At 49.7% G+C, this 19931-nt stretch overlaps 1 protein-coding gene across 2 annotated transcripts in view; it reads right to left on the reverse strand.

Annotated features, from left to right (window-relative positions):
• Nucleotides 1-19931, reverse strand: part of LOC140410247 (NACHT, LRR and PYD domains-containing protein 3-like) — a 388524-nt gene that overhangs the window by 114907 nt on the left and 253686 nt on the right. Inside the window, exons 3-5 of one of the 2 annotated variants that reach the window (XM_072498211.1) lie at nt 15731-15805; nt 13966-14053; nt 5913-5987 (exon numbers count right to left, since the gene is read on the reverse strand). In XM_072498211.1, the coding sequence (XP_072354312.1) occupies nt 5913-5987; nt 13966-13996 (106 nt within the window). In that variant the 5' untranslated portion in view covers nt 13997-14053; nt 15731-15805. Of the gene's footprint in view, nt 1-5912; nt 5988-13965; nt 14054-15730; nt 15806-18776; nt 18898-19931 lie in introns of those variants that run through there. The other variant, XR_011940593.1, reaches the window with a different exon arrangement.

Below are 19931 nucleotides of genomic sequence, written 5' to 3' on the forward strand. Positions count from 1 at the left end.
TTAACCCTTTTGGAGTGCTGACTACAATGTACCCAGGGTAAGAGCCTGTGGGACTACCATGTATAATAATCTTTATTGTCACAAGTAGGCTTACATTAACACTGCAATGAGGTTACTGTGAAAATCCCCAAGTCGCCACATTCTGCCGCCTGTTCGGGTACACAGAGGGAGAATTCAGAATGTCCAAATTACCCAACAGCACATCTTTCAGACTTGTTGGAGGAAACCGGAGCTCCCGGAGGAAACCCACGCAGACACAGGGAGAACGTGCCGGGAATCGAACCCGGGACCCTGGACCTGTGAAGCCACAGTGCTACCCACTGTGCTATCGTGTCGCGTAATGAGTCACACACACAACCTCCCCCCCCCACCCCAGCCGCACAAACATGTGTACAGACAAACACAAACTCACACACAGACACAAACTCAGACAGGCTGCGTCAATATATCTTTCAAATGGAGCGAGATCCATTCTCCACCTTTAACTTGGAGAGGTGTATCTGGCCTGTGTGTGACCCAAGTTACACACTGACTCTGAATATCCTCACAACAGCTTGCGGACAGACTTTTCTAAAGCACTTTTCATAACCTTTGGGTATCACAAACTGCCAAAGTGATACACTTTGAAATCTAGTCAGTGGTTATTTAGGAAATGGACCAGCTAATTTCAGGGAGAGAGAGACACAGAAACAGGATGAGATTGTGCTGTGCATGTTTCACAGCTGACACTGAGACACACACGAGATGTACAATATCAATTATTATTCTGAAGCATGTGATTAAATCACCCCTCAAACTAAATTCCAGTGTTTCAGAGTAAAGCTTCATCTACTCTGTCCATCAAACACTCACAACCCAAATACTGTCTGGGCTTAAATACAGAGTCAAAATCCCTCTGTCCTGTCCAAGGAATTTTTCATTGCAGATAGTTATTTTTATTTTTTGGAAAAACAGAACTCAAATTGCACCGAATCCCAGGGTGGACTCATGTTTATTTCAGCCCTTCACATTTAAACATGAAGTTTAAGCTCTGATTACAGATGTCTGCTTGTCTCTGTTTGTATATTCTCTTTTACTGTTGTTTTGTCACTTGTATGAAGTATTTGAATAACAGCCTTGGTTAAGCAATCCTTTCTCTCAGCACATGGAAGTTGTGAATCTTCAAGGCTGTCAGTCTGATGAAGATAACAAAAAACGACATGCTTTGATCATCAATCCATTCCCCAACCCTAAATAGACCTCACACATTTCCATAATGCAGGATTATCTCCATCAAAACTTCTAATCAGTTCCCAATACTCTTGTTAACACTTGCCTGGATAACCTAAATTCCACTGACAGATTCCGAAAGCTGCACAGAAAAATGACAGGTTATTTTAAACTTTGAAACAAAACTATTTGAACTTGTGGTTCAATCCTATTATACAGAAATGTTGTCCTGTGGGCTGACAGTTTCTCAGTAAGACTGAAACATTGAGGTACGCCTCGCACTGCACTGGACAACATTTGTGGCACTTCCAAAATCTACGACACATTGCTGTCTGTATTGTGTGAATTTGGTGTGAAATATCTGTACAGTTTAAACTTCCACTGTTTCTGTCTTCTCATCATTTTAAAAAAAATATATATATTTTATTGAAATTTTTCAAACAAAAATGTTCCGTTTTTGCAGGAATACACATTAAACGTTATTTAAATAATATATTAAACTAACAACAAATGAAAAAAGGAAAAACAAAAAGCAAATATCAACAACTGGCAAAATACAAAAACACGGAATAATACTCTCCCCCCCCCTCCCCCCTGGGTTGCTGCTGCTGTCCTTTCTGTTTTTTTTCCATTATCGTTCCGCGAGATAGTCAAGGAACGGTTGCCACCGCCTGGTGAACCCCTGAGCCGATCCTCTTAACGCATATTTTATTCGTTCCAGTCTTATGAACCCTGCCATGTCGTTTATCCAGGCCTCCACGCCCTGGGGCTTCGCGTCCTTCCACATAAGTAGAATCCTTCGCCGGGCTACTGGGGACACAAAGGCCAAGACGTCGGCCTCTTTCGCCTCCTGCACTCCCGGTTCTTCTGCAACCCCAAATATAGCTAACCCCCAGCCTGGTTTGACCCGGACCCCCACCACCTTTGAAATCACTCTTGCCACACCCTCCCAGATCTCATGCAGTGTCGGACACGACCAGAACATGTGGGTGTGGTTCGCCGAGCTTCCCGAGCACCTCCCACACCTATCCACCACCCCGTAAAACCTGCTCAGTCTTGCTCCCGTCATATGCGCCCTGTGTAGAACCTTAAATTGAATCAGGCTAAGCCTGGCACACGAGGACAAGGAATTTACCCTACTTAGGGCATCTGCCCACAGCCCCTCCTCGATCTCTTCCCCCAGCTCCTCTTCCCATTTTCCCTTCAGCTCCTCTACCATCGCCTCCCCCTCGTCTCTCATCTCCCTGTATATTTCGGACACTTTACCTTCTCCAACCCATGCCCCCGAAATCACTCTATCCTGGATCCCTTGCGTCGGGAGCTGCGGAAATTCCCTCACCTGTTGCCTCGTAAATGCCCTCACTTGCATGTATCGGAAGACATTCCCTGGTGGCAACTTATATTTTTCTTCCAGCGCTCCCAGACTCGCAAACGTCCCGTCTACAAACAGGTCCTTCAGCTTCCTAATTCCTGCTCGCTGCCAACATTGAAATCCCCCATCTATCCTCCCCGGGACGAACCTGTGGTTATTCCTTCTCGGGGACCACACCGAGGTACCCGTCACTCTCCTGTGACGTCTCCACTGCCCCCAGATCTTCAAGGTCGCCACCACCACTGGGTTTGTGGTGTACCTTTTCGGGGAGAACGGTAGCGGCGCCGTCACCAGAGCTTTTAGACTCGTTCCCTTACAGGACGCCATCTCTAACTTTTTCCACGCCGCACCCTCTTCCTCCCTCATCCACTTACAGACCATCGACACATTGGCGGCCCAATAGTAGTCGCTCAGACTCGGCAGTGCCAATCCACCTCTGTCCCTACTGCGCTGCAGGAACCCCCTCTTTACCCTCGGGGTCTTTCCAGCCCACACAAAGCTCATAATGCTCCTGTCTATTTTTTTGAAAAAGGCCTTTGTGATCAGGATGGGGAGGCACTGAAACACGAAAAGAAACCTCGGGAGGACCACCATTTTAACCGCCTGTACTCTGCCCGCCAATGACAGGGGCACCATATCCCACCTCTTAAAGTCCTCCTCCATCTGCTCTACCAGTCGCGTCAGGTTAAGTTTATGCAGGGTTCCCCAGTTCCTGGCCACCTGAATCCCCAGGTATCGAAAATTCCTTGCCACTCTCCTCAGCGGCAGAGCATCTATCCCCCTGCCCTGTTCCCCGGGGTGCATCACAAAAAGCTCACTCTTTCCCCTATTTAATTTGTATCCGAGAACTCTCCAAACTCCCTGAGTATCTGCATTACCTCTGGCATCCCCTCCACGGAGTCCGCCACATATAACAGTAAATCATCTGCGTATAGTGACACTCGATGTCCCTCTCCCCCTCTAAGCACCCCCCTCCACTCCTTAGAGTCCCTCAGCGCTATGGCCAATGGTTCAATTGCCAACGCGAACAGTAACGGGGACAGGGGGCATCCCTGTCTTGTACCCCTATGTAGTCGAAAGTATCCCGATCTTTGCCTGTTTGTAACGACGCTTGCCACCGGGGACCGGTACAAGAGTCTGACCCATCTAATAAAGCCCTCCCCGAACCCAAATCTCTTCAGCACCTCCCACAGATAGTCCCACTCCACCCTATCGAATGCCTTCTCGGCATCCATCGCCACCACTATCTCTGCCTCCCCCTCCGGTGGGGGCATCATCAGCACCCCCAGCAACCTTCGTATATTGGCATTGAATTGTCTCCCCTTTACAAACCCTGTCTGGTCGTCATGTACCACCCCTGGGACACAGTCCTCTATCCTTGTCGCCATCACTTTGGCCAGCAGTTTGGCGTCTACATTTAGGAGTGAGATGGGCCTGTATGACCCGCACTGCAGCGGGTCCTTGTCTCGTTTCAGAATTAGCGATATCGTCGCCTCCGACATTGTCGGGGGTAATATCCCCCTTTCCTTAGCCTCATTAAAGGTTCTCGCCAAAAGCGGGGCCAGCAGGTCCATATACTTGTTATAAAATTCCACCGGGAACCCATCTGGTCTCGGGGCCTTCCCTGCCTGCATGTTCCCTATTCCTTTGATCACCTCATCCACCTCAATCTGCGCCCCCAGACCTGCCACCTCCTGCCCCTCCACCCTCGGGAACTCTAGCTGATCCAAAAAGTGTATCATTCCTTCTTCCCCCTCCGGGGGTTGGGACCTATATAGCCTCTCATAAAATGTCTTGAACACCTCGTTCACTTTCCCTGCTCTCTGCTCCATCTTTCCCGTTTCGTCCCTAACTCCTCCGATCTCTCTCGCCGCTCCCCTCTTCCGAAGTTGTTGGGCCAGCAGCCGGCTCGCCTTTTCCCCATATTCATACTGTATCCCCTGTGCCTTCCTCCACTGTGCCTCTGCCTTTCCCGTGGTCAGCAGGTCAAACTCCGTCTGTAATCTTCGTCTCTCCCTGTATAGCCCTTCGACTGGGGCCTCCGCATACTTCTTATCCACCCTCAAAATTTCCCCCACTAATCTCTTTCTTTCTTTACCTTCTTGCTTCCCCTTGTGGGCTCTGATGGAAATCAGCTCTCCTCTAACCACCGCCTTCAGCGCTTCCCATACTACCCCCACCTGGACCTCCCCATCGTCATTAACCTCCAGGCATCGTACGATACATCCCCTCACCCTTCTGCATACACCCTCGTCCGCCAGTAGTTCCATGTCTAATCGCCACCATTAAGTAACTTAAAATGGCTGACTGCTGATCGTGGATTTGTTTAGACAGATTCCCAGAGAGAGATAGAGAGATGCAGAGACAGAGAAGATGGGGAGAATAACTGACTACATTAATTCAAGATTCAGAATCTCCAGCAAACACTGTTATCAAAAGTACATCATGGGGTTAGATACAGATCACACATCCCTCTACACTGTCCCCATCAAACGCTCCCAGGACAGGTACAGCAAGGGGTTAGATACAGAGTAAAGCTCCCTCTACACTGTCCCCATCAAACACACCCAGGACAGGTACAGTGCTGGGTTAGATACAGAGTAAAGCTCCCTCTACACTGTCCCCATCAAACACACCCACGACAGGTACAGTGCTGGGTTAGATACAGAGTAAAGCTCCCTCTACACTGTCCCCATCAAACACTCCCAGGACAGGTACAGCACGTGATTAGATACAGAGTAAAGCTCCCTCTACACTGTCCCCATCAAACACACCCAGGACAGGTACAGTGCTGGGTTAGATACAGAGTAAAGCTCCCTCTACACTGTCCACATCAAACACTCCCAGGACAGGTACATCACGGGGTTAGATACAGAGTAAAGCTCCCTCTACACTGTCCCCATCAAACACACCCAGGACAGGTACAGCACGGGGTTAGATACAGAGTAAAGCTCCCTCTACACTGTCCCCATCAAACACTCCCAGGACAGGTACAGCACGGGGTTAGATACAGAGTAAAGCTCCCTCTTCACTGTCCACATCAAACACTCCCAGGACAGGTACAGCACGGGGTTAGATACAGAGTAAAGCTCCCTCTACACTGTCCCCATCAAACACTCCCAGGACAGGTACAGCACGGGGTTAGATACAGAGTAAAGCTCCCTCTACACTGTCCCCAGCAAACACTCCCCGGTCAGGTTCAGCATGGGGTTACAGACGGAATAAATGTTCCTCTACAATTTCCAGAACAGAAGCTGCCAGGATATTTACAGCAAGTCGAGGGGTTTTATTTTTAAAGAAGATAGGGAATTATCAACATAACAGAACTTACCCCAAATAATGATTACTCCAATATCCAAATCAAAAACATTGCAGAATTCATTCCCATCCCACTTTTCCGGATAATCTGAAATAGATAAACATAGAAATAATTAGCAATAACAGACCACAAGGAATAGGAGCAGGACTGAACCATTCAGCCCTTCGAGCTCGCTCCACCAGTCAATATGATCATGGAGATTCTTCCATTTCAACCCCGTGTTCCTGCCCTATCCCCGTGCCTCTTACTGACCCATCAATTGCAGTCTAGAGCCGGCTCAATGGCGGAGTCTCCACATCCCTCTGGGATAGAGAATTCCCAGGATTCACCACCATCTGAGTGACAAAATTCCTCCTCATCTCAGTCCGGCATATCGTTGGTTAATACACAGAATAAATGATATCTGGGAATGAATTATAGACTGCAATCTAATGGAGGGCTTCGGGATAGATTATATACAGAATAACAGATACCCAGGAGTGAGTTACTGACTGGAATCTAATCGAGGGGTTCAGGATGGTTTATATACAGAATAACAGATACCCAGGAGTGAGTTACAGACTGGAATCTAATCGAGGGGTTCAGGATGGTTTATATACAGAATAACAGATACCCAGGAGTGAGTTACAGACTGGAATCTAATCGAGGGGTTCAGGATAGTTTATATATAGAATAACAGATACCCGGGAGTGAGTTACAGACATGAATCTAATCGAGGGGTTCAGGATGGTTTATATATAGAATAACAGATACCCAGGAGTGAGTTACAGACTGGAATCTAATCAAGGGGTTCAGGATGGTTTATATATAGAATAACAGATACCCGGGAGTGAGTTACAGACATGAATCTAATCGAGGGGTTCAGGATGGTTTATATATAGAATAACAGATACCCGGGAGTGAGTTACAGACTGGAATCTAATCGAGGGGTTCAGGATGGTTTATATATAGAATAACAGATACCCGGGAGTGAGTTACAGACTGGAATCTAATCAAGGGGTTCACAATGGTTTATATATAGAATAACAGATACCCGGGAGTGAGTTACAGACATGAATCTAATCGAGGGGTTCAGGATGGTTTATATATAGAATAACAGATACCCGGGAGTGAGTTACAGACTGGAATCTAATCGAGGGGTTCAGGATGGTTTATATATAGAATAACAGATACCCGGGAGTGAGTTACAGACTGGAATCTAATCGAGGGGTTCAGGATAGTTTATATATAGAATAACAGATACCCAGGAGTGAGTTACAGACTGGAATCTAATCGAGGGGTTCAGGATGGTTTATATATAGAATAACAGATACCCGGGAGTGAGTTACAGACATGAATCTAATCGAGGTGTTCAGGATGGTTTATATATAGAATAACAGATACCCGGGAGTGCGTTACAGACTGGAATCTAATCGAGGGGTTCAGGATGGTTTATATATAGAATAACAGATACCCTGGAGTGAGTTACAGACATGAATCTAATCGAGGGGTTCAGGATGGTTTATATATCTCTCTCAGACAGACTGACTCAGTCATTCACACTCACATACACACAATTACTCACTCACACACGCTTACACACTCCTCTTACACTTACACAAACACTCACTCATTCTTTCACACTGACTCACACACACACACGATCTTACATACTTGCACACTCACTCACCTACTCACTCATTCTTACACACTAACTCGCTCACACACTCAAACTCACTTACACAGTCACTCACATTGACATACTCACACACTGACTCGCTCACTCTTAGACACACTCACCCTTACACACACTCGCCGTTTACAGATACACTGCAGTGCGATACAATGTGCAATCTAATCGAGGGGTTAGATTTAACTCATTCTTACACACTCACTTGCACACACTCGTTTGCACATACTCTTACACACTCACTGACAACCTTACACAATCACACACTAACACAAACTCTCACTCGCTCATTCTTACACACAGACTCATTATTACATACTGACTCTCACACTCACTGACTCTGACACACTCACTGACTCTCACACTCACAGACTCTCACACACTCACTGACTCTCACTGACTCTCAAACTCACTGACTCTCACACTCACTGACTCTCACACTCACTGGCTCTCACACTCACTGACTCTCACACACTCACTGACTCTCACAAACTCACTGACTCTCTCACACTCACTGACTCTCACACTCACTGACTCTCACACACTCACTGACTCTCACACTCACTGACTCTCACACACTCACTGACTCTCACACACTCACTGACTCTCACACTCACTGACTCTCACACACTCACTGACTCTCACACTCTCTGACTCTCACACACTCACTGACTCTCACACTCACTGACTCTCACACACTCACTGACTCTCACACACTCACTGACTCACACACTCACTGACTCTCACACACTCACTGACTCTCACACACTGACTCTCACACACTCACTGACTCTCACACACTCACTCTCACACAGACTCTTACACACTGTCACTTTGACACACTCACTCCCACACGCTAACACATCCTCACTCTGCAATCTGGCAGAGAGAGAGAGAAATCTCAGATCAGAAACTCTGAACTCAATTTTGAAAGTGGTCATCATTTGTTGGGCTCTCCCTGTGCCCAGGTTGCCTGCAGAATTCACAAAATTAACGATAGTGTGGTCACTTTTAAAATGAATCCATTGACTGTAAAGTAATCTCGATTGCCTGGAATTAAAGTCCCTGAACTTGAAGCGGGTTTAATTCTGGAATGAAGCCTGTGTTTTAGGCCGAGACATAAATATGGAGGGTGAAATTAAATTCACAGGAGGTCATTTTAATTCAGTTTGAATTCACTCACTCTCACTCACACACAGACTGACTCACTCATTCACACTAACTTACACACAATTACTCACTCACTCTTACACACTCTCTCACTCACACTCACTCGTACATACTCAGACACTCACATCCTCACTCATACACTCACACGCTCACTCACTCTTACACACTCACACACACACACTCTTACACGCTCAATCACTCTCTCTCAGACACAGACTGACTCACTCATTCACACTAACTTACACACAATTACTCACTCACTCTTACACACTCTCTCATTCACACTCTCTCACTCACACTCACTCACACATACTCAGACACTCACATCCTCACTCATACACTCACACGCTCACTCACTCTTACACACTCACACACACTCACTCTTACACGCTCAATCACTCTCTCTCAGACACAGACTGACTCATTCATTCACACTCACTTACACACTCTCTCACTCACACTCACTCACTCTTACACACTCACACTCACTCACACATACTCAGACACTCACATCCTCACTCATACACTCACACGCTCACTCACTCTTACACATTCACACACACTCACTCTTACACATTCACACACACTCACTCACTCTTACACACTCAATCACTCTCTCTCAGACACAGACACAATCATTCACACTCACTTACACACAATTACTCACTCACTCACGCTTGCACACTCCTCTTACACTCACACTTACACAAACACTCACTCATTCTTTCACACTGACTGACACACATGATCTGACACACTCACACTCACTCTTACATACTCACTCACACCCTCACTCACACTCACTATTACTCACACATTCTCACATACGCACACACTCTTACACACACACTCACTCACTTTTACACATTAACTCACTCACTGTTGCACACTCACCCACACTTGCAATCACTCACACTCACATACACACTCCCACACTCACTCCCACAGACTCACACTCATTCACATTCACTCACACGCTCAGTCTTACACACTCAGTCACTCTTTTACAAACACACTGTTCACACACTCACTCGTACTCACTCACTCTCACTCTTACACTCACACACACTAGTTCTCACTCTTACACTTACTCTATGACACACTCATTCACTGCTTTACACACTCACTCAGAGAGCGAGGGAGGCGCGCAAAGCGAGGGAGGCGCGCACGGAGCGAGGGAGGCGCACGGAGCGAGGGAGGCGCACGGAGCGAGGGAGGCGCACAGAGCGAGGGAGGCGCATAGAGCGAGGGAGGCGCACACGGAGCGAGGGAGGCGCACAGAGCGGGGGAGGCGCACAGAGCGAGGGAGGCGCACAGAGCGAGGGACGCCCACAGAGCGAGGGAGGCGCACAGAGCGAGGGAGGCTCACAGAGCGAGGGAGGCGCACAGAGCGAGGGACGCCCACACAGCAAGGGAGGCGCACAGAGCGAGGGAGGCGCACAGAGCGAGGGAGGCGCACAGAGCAAGGGAGGCGCACAGAGCGAGGGAGGCCCACAGAGCGAGGGAGGCCCACAGAGCAAGGGAGGCGCACAGAGCGACGAAGGCGCACAGAGCGAGGAAGGCGCACAGAGCGAGGGAGGCGCACAGAGCGAGGGAGGCGCACAGAGCGAGGGAGGCGCACAGAGCGAGGGAGGCGCACAGAGCGAGGGAGGCGCACAGAGCGAGGGTCATGCACAGAGCGAGGGAGGGGCACAGAGCGAGGGAGGCGCACAGAGCGAGGGAGGCGCACAGAGCGAGGAAGGCGCACAGAGCGAGGGAGGCGCTCAGAGCGAGGGTCATGCACAGAGCGAGGGAGGCGCACAGAGCGAGGGCAGGCGCACAGAGCGAGGGAGGCGCACAGAGCGAAGGAGGCGCACAGAGCGAGGATAGGCGCACAGAGGGAGGGAGGCGCACAGAGCGAGGGAGGGGCACAGAGCGAGGGAGGCTCACAGAGCGAGGGAGGCGCACAGAGCGAGGGACGCCCACACAGCAAGGGAGGCGCACAGAGCGAGGGAGGCGCACAGAGCGAGGGAGGCGCACAGAGCAAGGGAGGCGCACAGAGCGAGGGAGGCCCACAGAGCGAGGGAGGCCCACAGAGCGAGGGAGGCCCACAGAGCGAGGGAGGCCCACAGAGCGAGGGAGGCGCACAGAGCGAGGAAGGCGCACAGAGCGAGGGAGGCGCACAGAGCGAGGGAGGCGCACAGAGCGAGGGAGGCGCACAGAGCGAGGGAGGCGCACAGAGCGAGGAAGGCGCACAGAGCGAGGGTCATGCACAGAGCGAGGGAGGGGCACAGAGCGAGGGAGGCGCACAGAGCGAGGGAGGCGCACAGAGCGAGGAAGGTGCACAGAGCGAGGGAGGCGCTCAGAGCGAGGGTCATGCACAGAGCGAGGGAGGCGCACAGAGCGAGGGAGGCGCACAGAGCGAGGGACGCCCACAGAGCGAGGGACGCCCACACAGCAAGGGAGGCGCACAGAGCGAGGGAGGCGCACAGAGCGAGGGAGGCGCACAGAGCAAGGGAGGCGCACAGAGCGAGGGAGGCCCACTGAGCGAGGGAGGCCCACAGAGCGAGGGAGGCGCACAGAGCGAGGAAGGCGCACAGAGCGGGGAAGGCGCACAGAGCGAGGGAGGCGCACAGAGTGAGGGAGGCGCACAGAGCGAGGGAGGCGCACAGAGCGAGGGAGGCGCACAGAGCGAGGGAGGCGCACAGAGCGAGGAAGGCGCACAGAGCGAGGGTCATGCACAGAGCGAGGGAGGGGCACAGAGCGAGGGAGGCGCACAGAGCGAGGGAGGCGCACAGAGCGAGGAAGGCGCACAGAGCGAGGGAGGCGCTCAGAGCGAGGGTCATGCACAGAGCGAGGGAGGCGCACAGAGCGAGGGCAGGCGCACAGAGCTAGGGAGGCGCACAGAGCGAAGGAGGCGCACAGAGCGAGGATAGGCGCACAGAGGGAGGGAGGCGCACAGAGCGAGGGAGGGGCACAGAGCGAGGGAGGCTCACAGAGCGAGGGAGGCGCACAGAGCGAGGGACGCCCACACAGCAAGGGAGGCGCACAGAGCGAGGGAGGCGCACAGAGCGAGGGAGGCGCACAGAGCAAGGGAGGCGCACAGAGCGAGGGAGGCCCACAGAGCGAGGGAGGCCCACAGAGCGAGGGAGGCCCACAGAGCGAGGGAGGCCCACAGAGCGAGGGAGGCGCACAGAGCGAGGAAGGCGCACAGAGCGAGGGAGGCGCACAGAGCGAGGGAGGCGCACAGAGCGAGGGAGGCGCACAGAGCGAGGGAGGCGCACAGAGCGAGGAAGGCGCACAGATCGAGGGTCATGCACAGAGCGAGGGAGGGGCACAGAGCGAGGGAGGCGCACAGAGCGAGGGAGGCGCACAGAGCGAGGAAGGTGCACAGAGCGAGGGAGGCGCTCAGAGCGAGGGTCATGCACAGAGCGAGGGAGGCGCACAGAGCGAGGGCAGGCGCACAGAGGGAGGGAGGCGCACAGAGCGAGGGAGGCGCACAGAGCAAGGGAGGCGCACAGAGCGAGGGAGGCCCACAGAGCGAGGGAGGCTCACAGAGCGAGGGAGGCGCACAGAGCGAGGGACGCCCACACAGCAAGGGAGGCGCACAGAGCGAGGGAGGCGCACAGAGCGAGGGAGGCGCACAGAGCAAGGGAGGCGCACAGAGCGAGGGAGGCCCACAGAGCGAGGGAGGCCCACAGAGCGAGGGCGGCCCACAGAGCGAGGGAGGCCCACAGAGCGAGGAAGGCGCACAGAGCGAGGAAGGCGCACAGAGCGAGGGAGGCGCACAGAGCGAGGGAGGCGCACAGAGCGAGGGAGTCACACAGAGCGAGGGATGCCCACAGAGCGAGGGAGGCCCACAGAGCGAGGGAGGCCAACAGAGCGAGGGAGGCCCACAGAGCGAGGGAGGCCCACAGAGCGAGGAAGGCGCACAGAGCGAGGGAGGCGCACAGAGCGAGGGAGGCGCACAGAGCGAGGGAGTCACACAGAGCGAGGGATGCGCACAGAGCGAGGAAGGCGCACAGAGCGAGGGTCATGCACAGAGCGAGGGAGGGGCACAGAGCGAGGGAGGCGCACAGAGCGAGGGAGGCGCACAGAGCGAGGAAGGCGCACAGAGCGAGGGAGGCGCTCAGAGCGAGGGTCATGCACAGAGCGAGGGAGGCGCACAGAGCGAGGGCAGGCGCACAGAGCGAGGGAGGCGCACAGAGCGAAGGAGGCGCACAGAGCGAGGGAGGCGCACAGAGGGAGGGAGGCGCACAGAGCGAGGGAGGCGCACAGAGCGAGGAAGGCGCACAGAGCGAGGGACACAGCGAGAGAGGGAGGCGCACAGAGCGAGGGACCCAGCGAGAGAGAGACACAGCGAGAGAGAGGGACACAGCCAGAGAGAGGGACACAGCCAGAGAGGGACACAGCGAGCGAGGCAGAGCGAGGAACACAGCGAGAGAGAGGGACAGAGAGGGAGAGAGGCATACAGAGAGGGACAGAGAGAGGGGCACACATAGAGGGAGAGGGACACAGAGAGAGTGACACAGATAGACAGAGGTACGCAGTGAAAGAGAGGGACACAGCCAGAGAGAGGGACACAGCGAGAGAGGGACACAGCCAGAGAGAGGGACACAGCCAGAGAGAGGGACACAGCCAGAGAGAGGGACACAGCCAGAGAGGGACACAGCGAGCGAGGCAGAGCGAGGGATACAGCGAGAGAGAGGGGCACAGAGGGAGAGAGGGATACAGAGAGGGGCAGAGAGAGGCGGGCACACAGAGAGAGTGAGGGACACACAGAGAAAGAGGTACACAGCGGGTCAGGATGTGAGGTTTCGGGGACGTGAGTGGGCAGGATGTGAGGGTTAGGGGACATGAGGGTGTGATGGTGTGAGGGTGCCAGGACGTGAGGCAGTCAGGACATTGGGGTTATCAAACTGACCGTTTTCATAGAATCCAAATTGTTTCAGTAAATTCTAATCTCAGGAATTGACATCAGAGGATTTCAGTGAAAAATCCCATTGAACCTCCTTGTCTAATAAAATGATGTTGTAGCCGATGACCGTGTATTGATTCAGGAATAAACTTTACATCTCACAGTGTGAAAAAGTCAAATTGAATCCATATTTATAGAGCAGCCCATTGAAGAAATCTGTCTGTGAACAACACGTAAAATATGAAGTGAAACTTTGCAATGAGCTTTGTTTTTGTGGCCAGGAATCTTCTCTTAAAATGGAGGCAGAAATGAAGTTGTGTTTAACTCACATTCTGTGATTTCTTGCTGGTTTTTACTCATTCTATGGAAAGCCTTCCTAAGGCGACAGACGAATGGTTATTCCAAACATCAGAAATTCTGAGGGAAACAAATGTGAAACAAAGACAGAAATAATGACAGGACATTGCTGAATCTCTTGTTGACTGCTGAATTAACATAACCATAGACAGGACAAGTGTCTTCCTTAGCAGACACAGGAACCACACCGAGGGGGACATTCCTGACAGAAAGTCGGGGGTGGGGTCTGTACACAGGTCACTGAGGAGATCTCAGTCCAAACTGTTTCCAATCATTTCCCAAACGTTTGACATTTGTGGCTCTTCCAAAATTTAAGATACTTTGCTGTCTGTATTCTGTGAATCCAGCTGTGAAATATCTTCACTTCAATGTCTTTTCCCCAACACTATCCCCATGTCCCTTTATGTCTTGGGATTTAGAAATCAGTCAATCTCTGCTTTAAACTTGGTCAATATCTTTCCATCTTCGAGAGTGGAGAAATCACCAGGAATGTGGGATTTGATCTCCAGGGTTAGGTTGGAGAAACAGGGCTCGTTCGGGCCCTATTGAACCAATATCTCCTCCTAGGACAGTCCGGCAATCTCACTATCAGCCAATTGACCCTCCGCTGCACTCCCTCTCTGGCAACTATATCCTTTCTATGTTAGGAGACCAAAAACTGTACACAGTACTCCAGGTGTGGTCTCACCAAGGCCCAGTGTAACTGCAGTAAGACATCTCCACTTCTGAACTCAAATCCCTCTTGCAATGAAGGCCATCTTCTTAACTGCTTGCTGCACCCCCTTCTCCACTTTCAGTGACTGGTGTACAAGCTCCCTTTGTACATCCACATTGCCCAACATACCACCATTTAAATTTGACTCTTTCCTTCAGTTTTTATATGACACTAACTTGGACAACTGTCCGAATTGTCTCAGTGTTGTGCTCACATAAAATGGCCACCATTAAGTAACTTAAAATGGCTGGCTGCTGATCGTGGATTTGTTTAGACAGATTCCAAGAGAGAGAGATAGAGAGATGCAGAGACAGAGAAGATGGGGAGAATAACTGAATACATTAATTCAAGATTCAGAATCTCCATCAAACACTGTTAGCAAAAGTACATCATGGGGTTAGATACAGATTACACATCCCTCTACACTGTCCCCATCAAACACTCCCAGGACAGGTGCAGCATGGGGTTAGATACAGAGTAAAGCTTCATCTACACTGCCCCAACAAAAACTCCCGGACAGCTACATCACGGGGTTAGATACAGAGTAAAGCTCCCTCTACACTGTCCCCATCAAACACTCCAAGGACAGGCACAGCACGGGGTTAGATACAGAGTAAAGCTCCCTCTACACTGTCCCCATCAAACACTCCCAGGACAGGTACAGCACGAGGTTAGATGAGAGTAAAGCTCCCTCTACATGTCCACATCAAACACTCCCAGGACAGGTACAGCACGGGGTTAGATGAGAGTAAAGCTCCCTCTACACTGTCCCCATCAAACACTCCCAGGACAGGTACAGCATGGGGTTAGATGCAGAGTAAAGCTCCCTCTACACTGTCCCCATCAAACGCTACCAGGTCAGGTACAGCATGGGGTGACAAACGGAATAAATGTTCCTCTACAATTTCCACAACAGAAGCTGCCAGGATATTTACAGCAAGTAGAGGGAATGAGGCAATGTTTCCAAAGGAAGGGTTTTATTTTTAAAGAAGATAGGGAATTATCAACATAACAGAACTTACCCCAAATAATGGTTACTCCAATATCCAAATCAAAAACGATGCAGAATTCATTCCCATCCCACTTTTCCGGATAATCTTAAATAGATAAACATAGAAATAATTAGCAATAACAGACCACAAGGAAGAGGAGCAGGACTGAACCATTCAGCCCTTCGACCTCGCTCCACCAGTCAATATGATCATGTAGATTCTTCCATTTCAACACCGTGTTCCTGCCCTATCCCCGTGCCTCTTGCTGACCCATCAATCGCAGTCTAGAGCCGGCTCAATGACGGAGTCTCCACATCCCTCTGGGATAGAGAATTCCCAGGATTCACCACCATCTGAGTGATGAAATTCCTCCACATCTCAGTCGGCATATCATTGGTTAATACATACAATAAATGATATCTGGGAATGAATTATAGACTGCAATCTAATGGAGGGCTTCGGGATAGATTATCTACAGAGTAACAGATACACAGGAGTGAGTTACAGACTGGAATCTAATCGAGGGGTTCAGGATGGTTTATATATAGAATAACAGATACCCGGGAGTGAGTTACAGACTGGAATCTAATCGAGGGGTTCAGGATGGTTTATATATAGAATAACAGATACCCGGGAGTGAGTTACAGACTGGAATCTAATTGAGGGGTTCAGGATGGTTTATATATAGAATAACAGATACCCAGGAGTGAGTTACAGACTGGAATCTAATCGAGGGGTTCAGGATAGTTTATATATAGAATAACAGATACCCGGGAGTGAGTTACAGACTGGAATCTAATCGAGGGGTTCAGGGTAGTTTATATATAGAATAACAGATACCCGGGAGTGAGTTACAGACTGGAATCTAATTGAGGGGTTCAGGATGGTTTATATATAGAATAACAGATACCCGGGAGTGAGTTACAGACTGGAATCTAATCGAGGGGTTCAGGATGGTTTATATATAGAATAACAGATACTCGGGAGTGAGTTACAGACTGGAATCTAATCGAGGGGTTCAGGATAGTTTATATACAGAATAACAGATACCTGGGAGTGAGTTACAGACTGGAATCTAATCGAGGGGTTCAGGATGGTTTATATACAGAATAACAGATACCCGGGAGTGAGTTACAGACTGGAATCGAATCGAGGGGTTCAGGATGGTTTATATATAGAATAACAGATACCCGGGAGTGAGTTACAAACTGGAATCTAATCGAGAGGTTCACGATGGTTTATATATAGAATAACAGATACCCGGGAGTGAGTTACAGACTGGAATCTAATCGAGGGGTTCAGGATAGTTTAAATATAGAATAACAGATACCCGGGAGTGAGTTACAGACTGGAATCTAATCGAGGGGTTCAGGATGGTTTATATATAAAATAACAGATACCCGGGAGTGAGTTACATACTGGAATCTAATCGAGGGGTTCACAATAGTTTATATATAGAATAACATATACCCGGGAGTCAGTTACAGACTGGAATCTAATCGAGGGGTTCAGGATAGTTTAAATATAGAATAACAGATACCCGGGAGTGAGTTAGAGACTGGAATCTAATCGAGGGGTTCAGGATAGATTATATACAGAATAACAGATACCCGGGAGTGAGTTACAGACTGGTATCTAATCGAGGGGTTCAGGATGGTTTAAATATAAAATAACAGATACCCGGGAGTGAGTTACAGACTGGAATCTAATCGAGGGGTTCAGGATGGTTTAAATATAAAATAACAGATACCCGGGAGTGAGTTACAGACTGGAATCTAATCGAGGGGTTCAGGATGGTTTATATATCTCTCTCAGACAGACACACTCAGTCATTCACACTCACTCACGCTTACACACTCCTCTTACACTTACACAAACACTCACTCATTCTTTCACACTGACTCACACACACACGATCTTACATACTTGCACACTCACTCACCTACTCACTCATTCTTACACACTAACTCGCTCACACACTCAAACTCACTTACACAGTCACTCACATTGACATACTCACACATTGACTCGTTCACTCTTAGACACACTCACCCTTACACACACTCGCCGTTTACAGATTCACTGCAGTGCGATACAATGTGCAATCTAATCGAGGGGTTAGATTTAACTCATTCTTACACACTCACTTACACACACTCGTATGCACATACTCTTACACACTCACTAACAACCTTACACAATCACACACTAACACACACTCTCACTCACTCGTTCTTACACACAGACTCATTATTACATACTGACTCTCACACTCACTGACTCTCACACACTCACTGACTCTCACACACTCACTGACTCTCACACACTCACTGACTCACACACACTCACTGACTCACACACTCACTGACTCTCACACACTCACTGACTGACTCTCACACACTCACTGACTGACTCTCACACACTCACTCACTGACTCTCACACACTCACTGACTCTCACACACTCACTGACTCTCACACACTCACTGACTCACACACACTCACTGACTCACACACTCACTGACTCTCACACACTCACTGACTGACTCTCACACATTCACTGACTGACTCTCACACACTCACTCACTGACTCTCACACACTCACTGACTCTCACACACTCACTGACTCTCACACACTCACTGACTCTCACACACTGACTCACACACTCACTGACTCTCACACTCACTGACTCACACACTCACTGACTCTCACACACTCACTGACTCTCACACACTCACTGACTCTCACACACTCACTCTCACACACTCACTGACTCTCACACACTGACTGACTCTCACACACTCACTCACTGACTCTCACACACTCACTGACTCTCACACACTCACTGACTCTCACACACTGACTCACACACTCACTGACTCACACACTCACTGACTCTCACACACTCACTGACTCTCACACACTCACTCTCACACACTCACTGTCTCTCACACACTCACTGACTCTCACACACTCACTGACTCTCACACTCACTGACTCTCACACACTCTCTGACTCTCACACACTCACTCTCACACAGACTCTTACACACTGTCACTTTGACACACTCACTCCCACACGCTAACACATACTCACTCTGCAATCTGGTAGAGAGAGAGAGAAATCTCAGATCAGAAACTCTGAACTCAATTTTGAAAGTGGTCATCATTTGTTGGGCTCTCCCTGTGCCCAGGTTGCCTGCAGAATTCACAAAATTAACGATAGTGGGGTCACTTTTAAAATGAATCCATTGACTGTAAAGTAATTTCGATTGCCTGGAATTAAAGTCCCTTAACTTGAAGCGGGTTTAATTCTGGAATGAAGCCTGTGTTTTAGGCCGAGACATAAATATGGAGGGTGAAATTAAATTCACAGGAGGTCATTTTAATTCAGTTTGAATTCACTCACTCTCACTCACACACAGACTGACTCACTCATTCACACTAACTTACACACAATTACTCACTCACTCTTACACACTCTCTCATTCACACTCACTCATACATACTCAGACACTCACATCTTCACTCATACACTCACACGCTCACTCACTCTTACACACTCACTCTTACACGCTGAATCACTCTCACTCACACACAGACTGACTCACTCATTCACACTAACTTACACACAATTACTCACTCACACTCACTCACTCTTACACACTCTCACTCACACTCACTCACACATACTCAGACACTCCCATCCTCACTCATCCACTCACACGCTCACTCACTCTTACACATTCACACACTAACTCACTCTTACACGCTCAATCACTCTCTCTCAGACAGACACAATCATTCACACTCACTTACACACTCTCTCACTCACACTCACTCACTCTTACACACTCTCTCACTCACACTCACTCATACATACTCAGACACTCCCATCCTCACTCATCCACTCACACGCTCACTCACTCTTACATATTCACACACACTCTCTCTTACACTCTCTCTCAGACAGACACACTGTCATTCACACTCACTTACACACAATTACTCACTAACACTCACTCACGCTTACACACTCCTCTTACACTCTCACTTACACAAACACTCACTCATTCTTTCACACTGACTGACACGCATGATCTTACATACACTCACTCTTACATACTCACTCACACCCGCTCACTATTACTCACACATTCCTACATACGCACACACTCTTACACACATACTCACTCACGTTTACACATTAACTCACTCACTGTTGCACACTCA

The sequence above is a fragment of the Scyliorhinus torazame genome, chromosome 4, assembly GCF_047496885.1.
Source record: "Scyliorhinus torazame isolate Kashiwa2021f chromosome 4, sScyTor2.1, whole genome shotgun sequence".
NCBI lineage: Eukaryota > Metazoa > Chordata > Chondrichthyes > Carcharhiniformes > Scyliorhinidae > Scyliorhinus > Scyliorhinus torazame.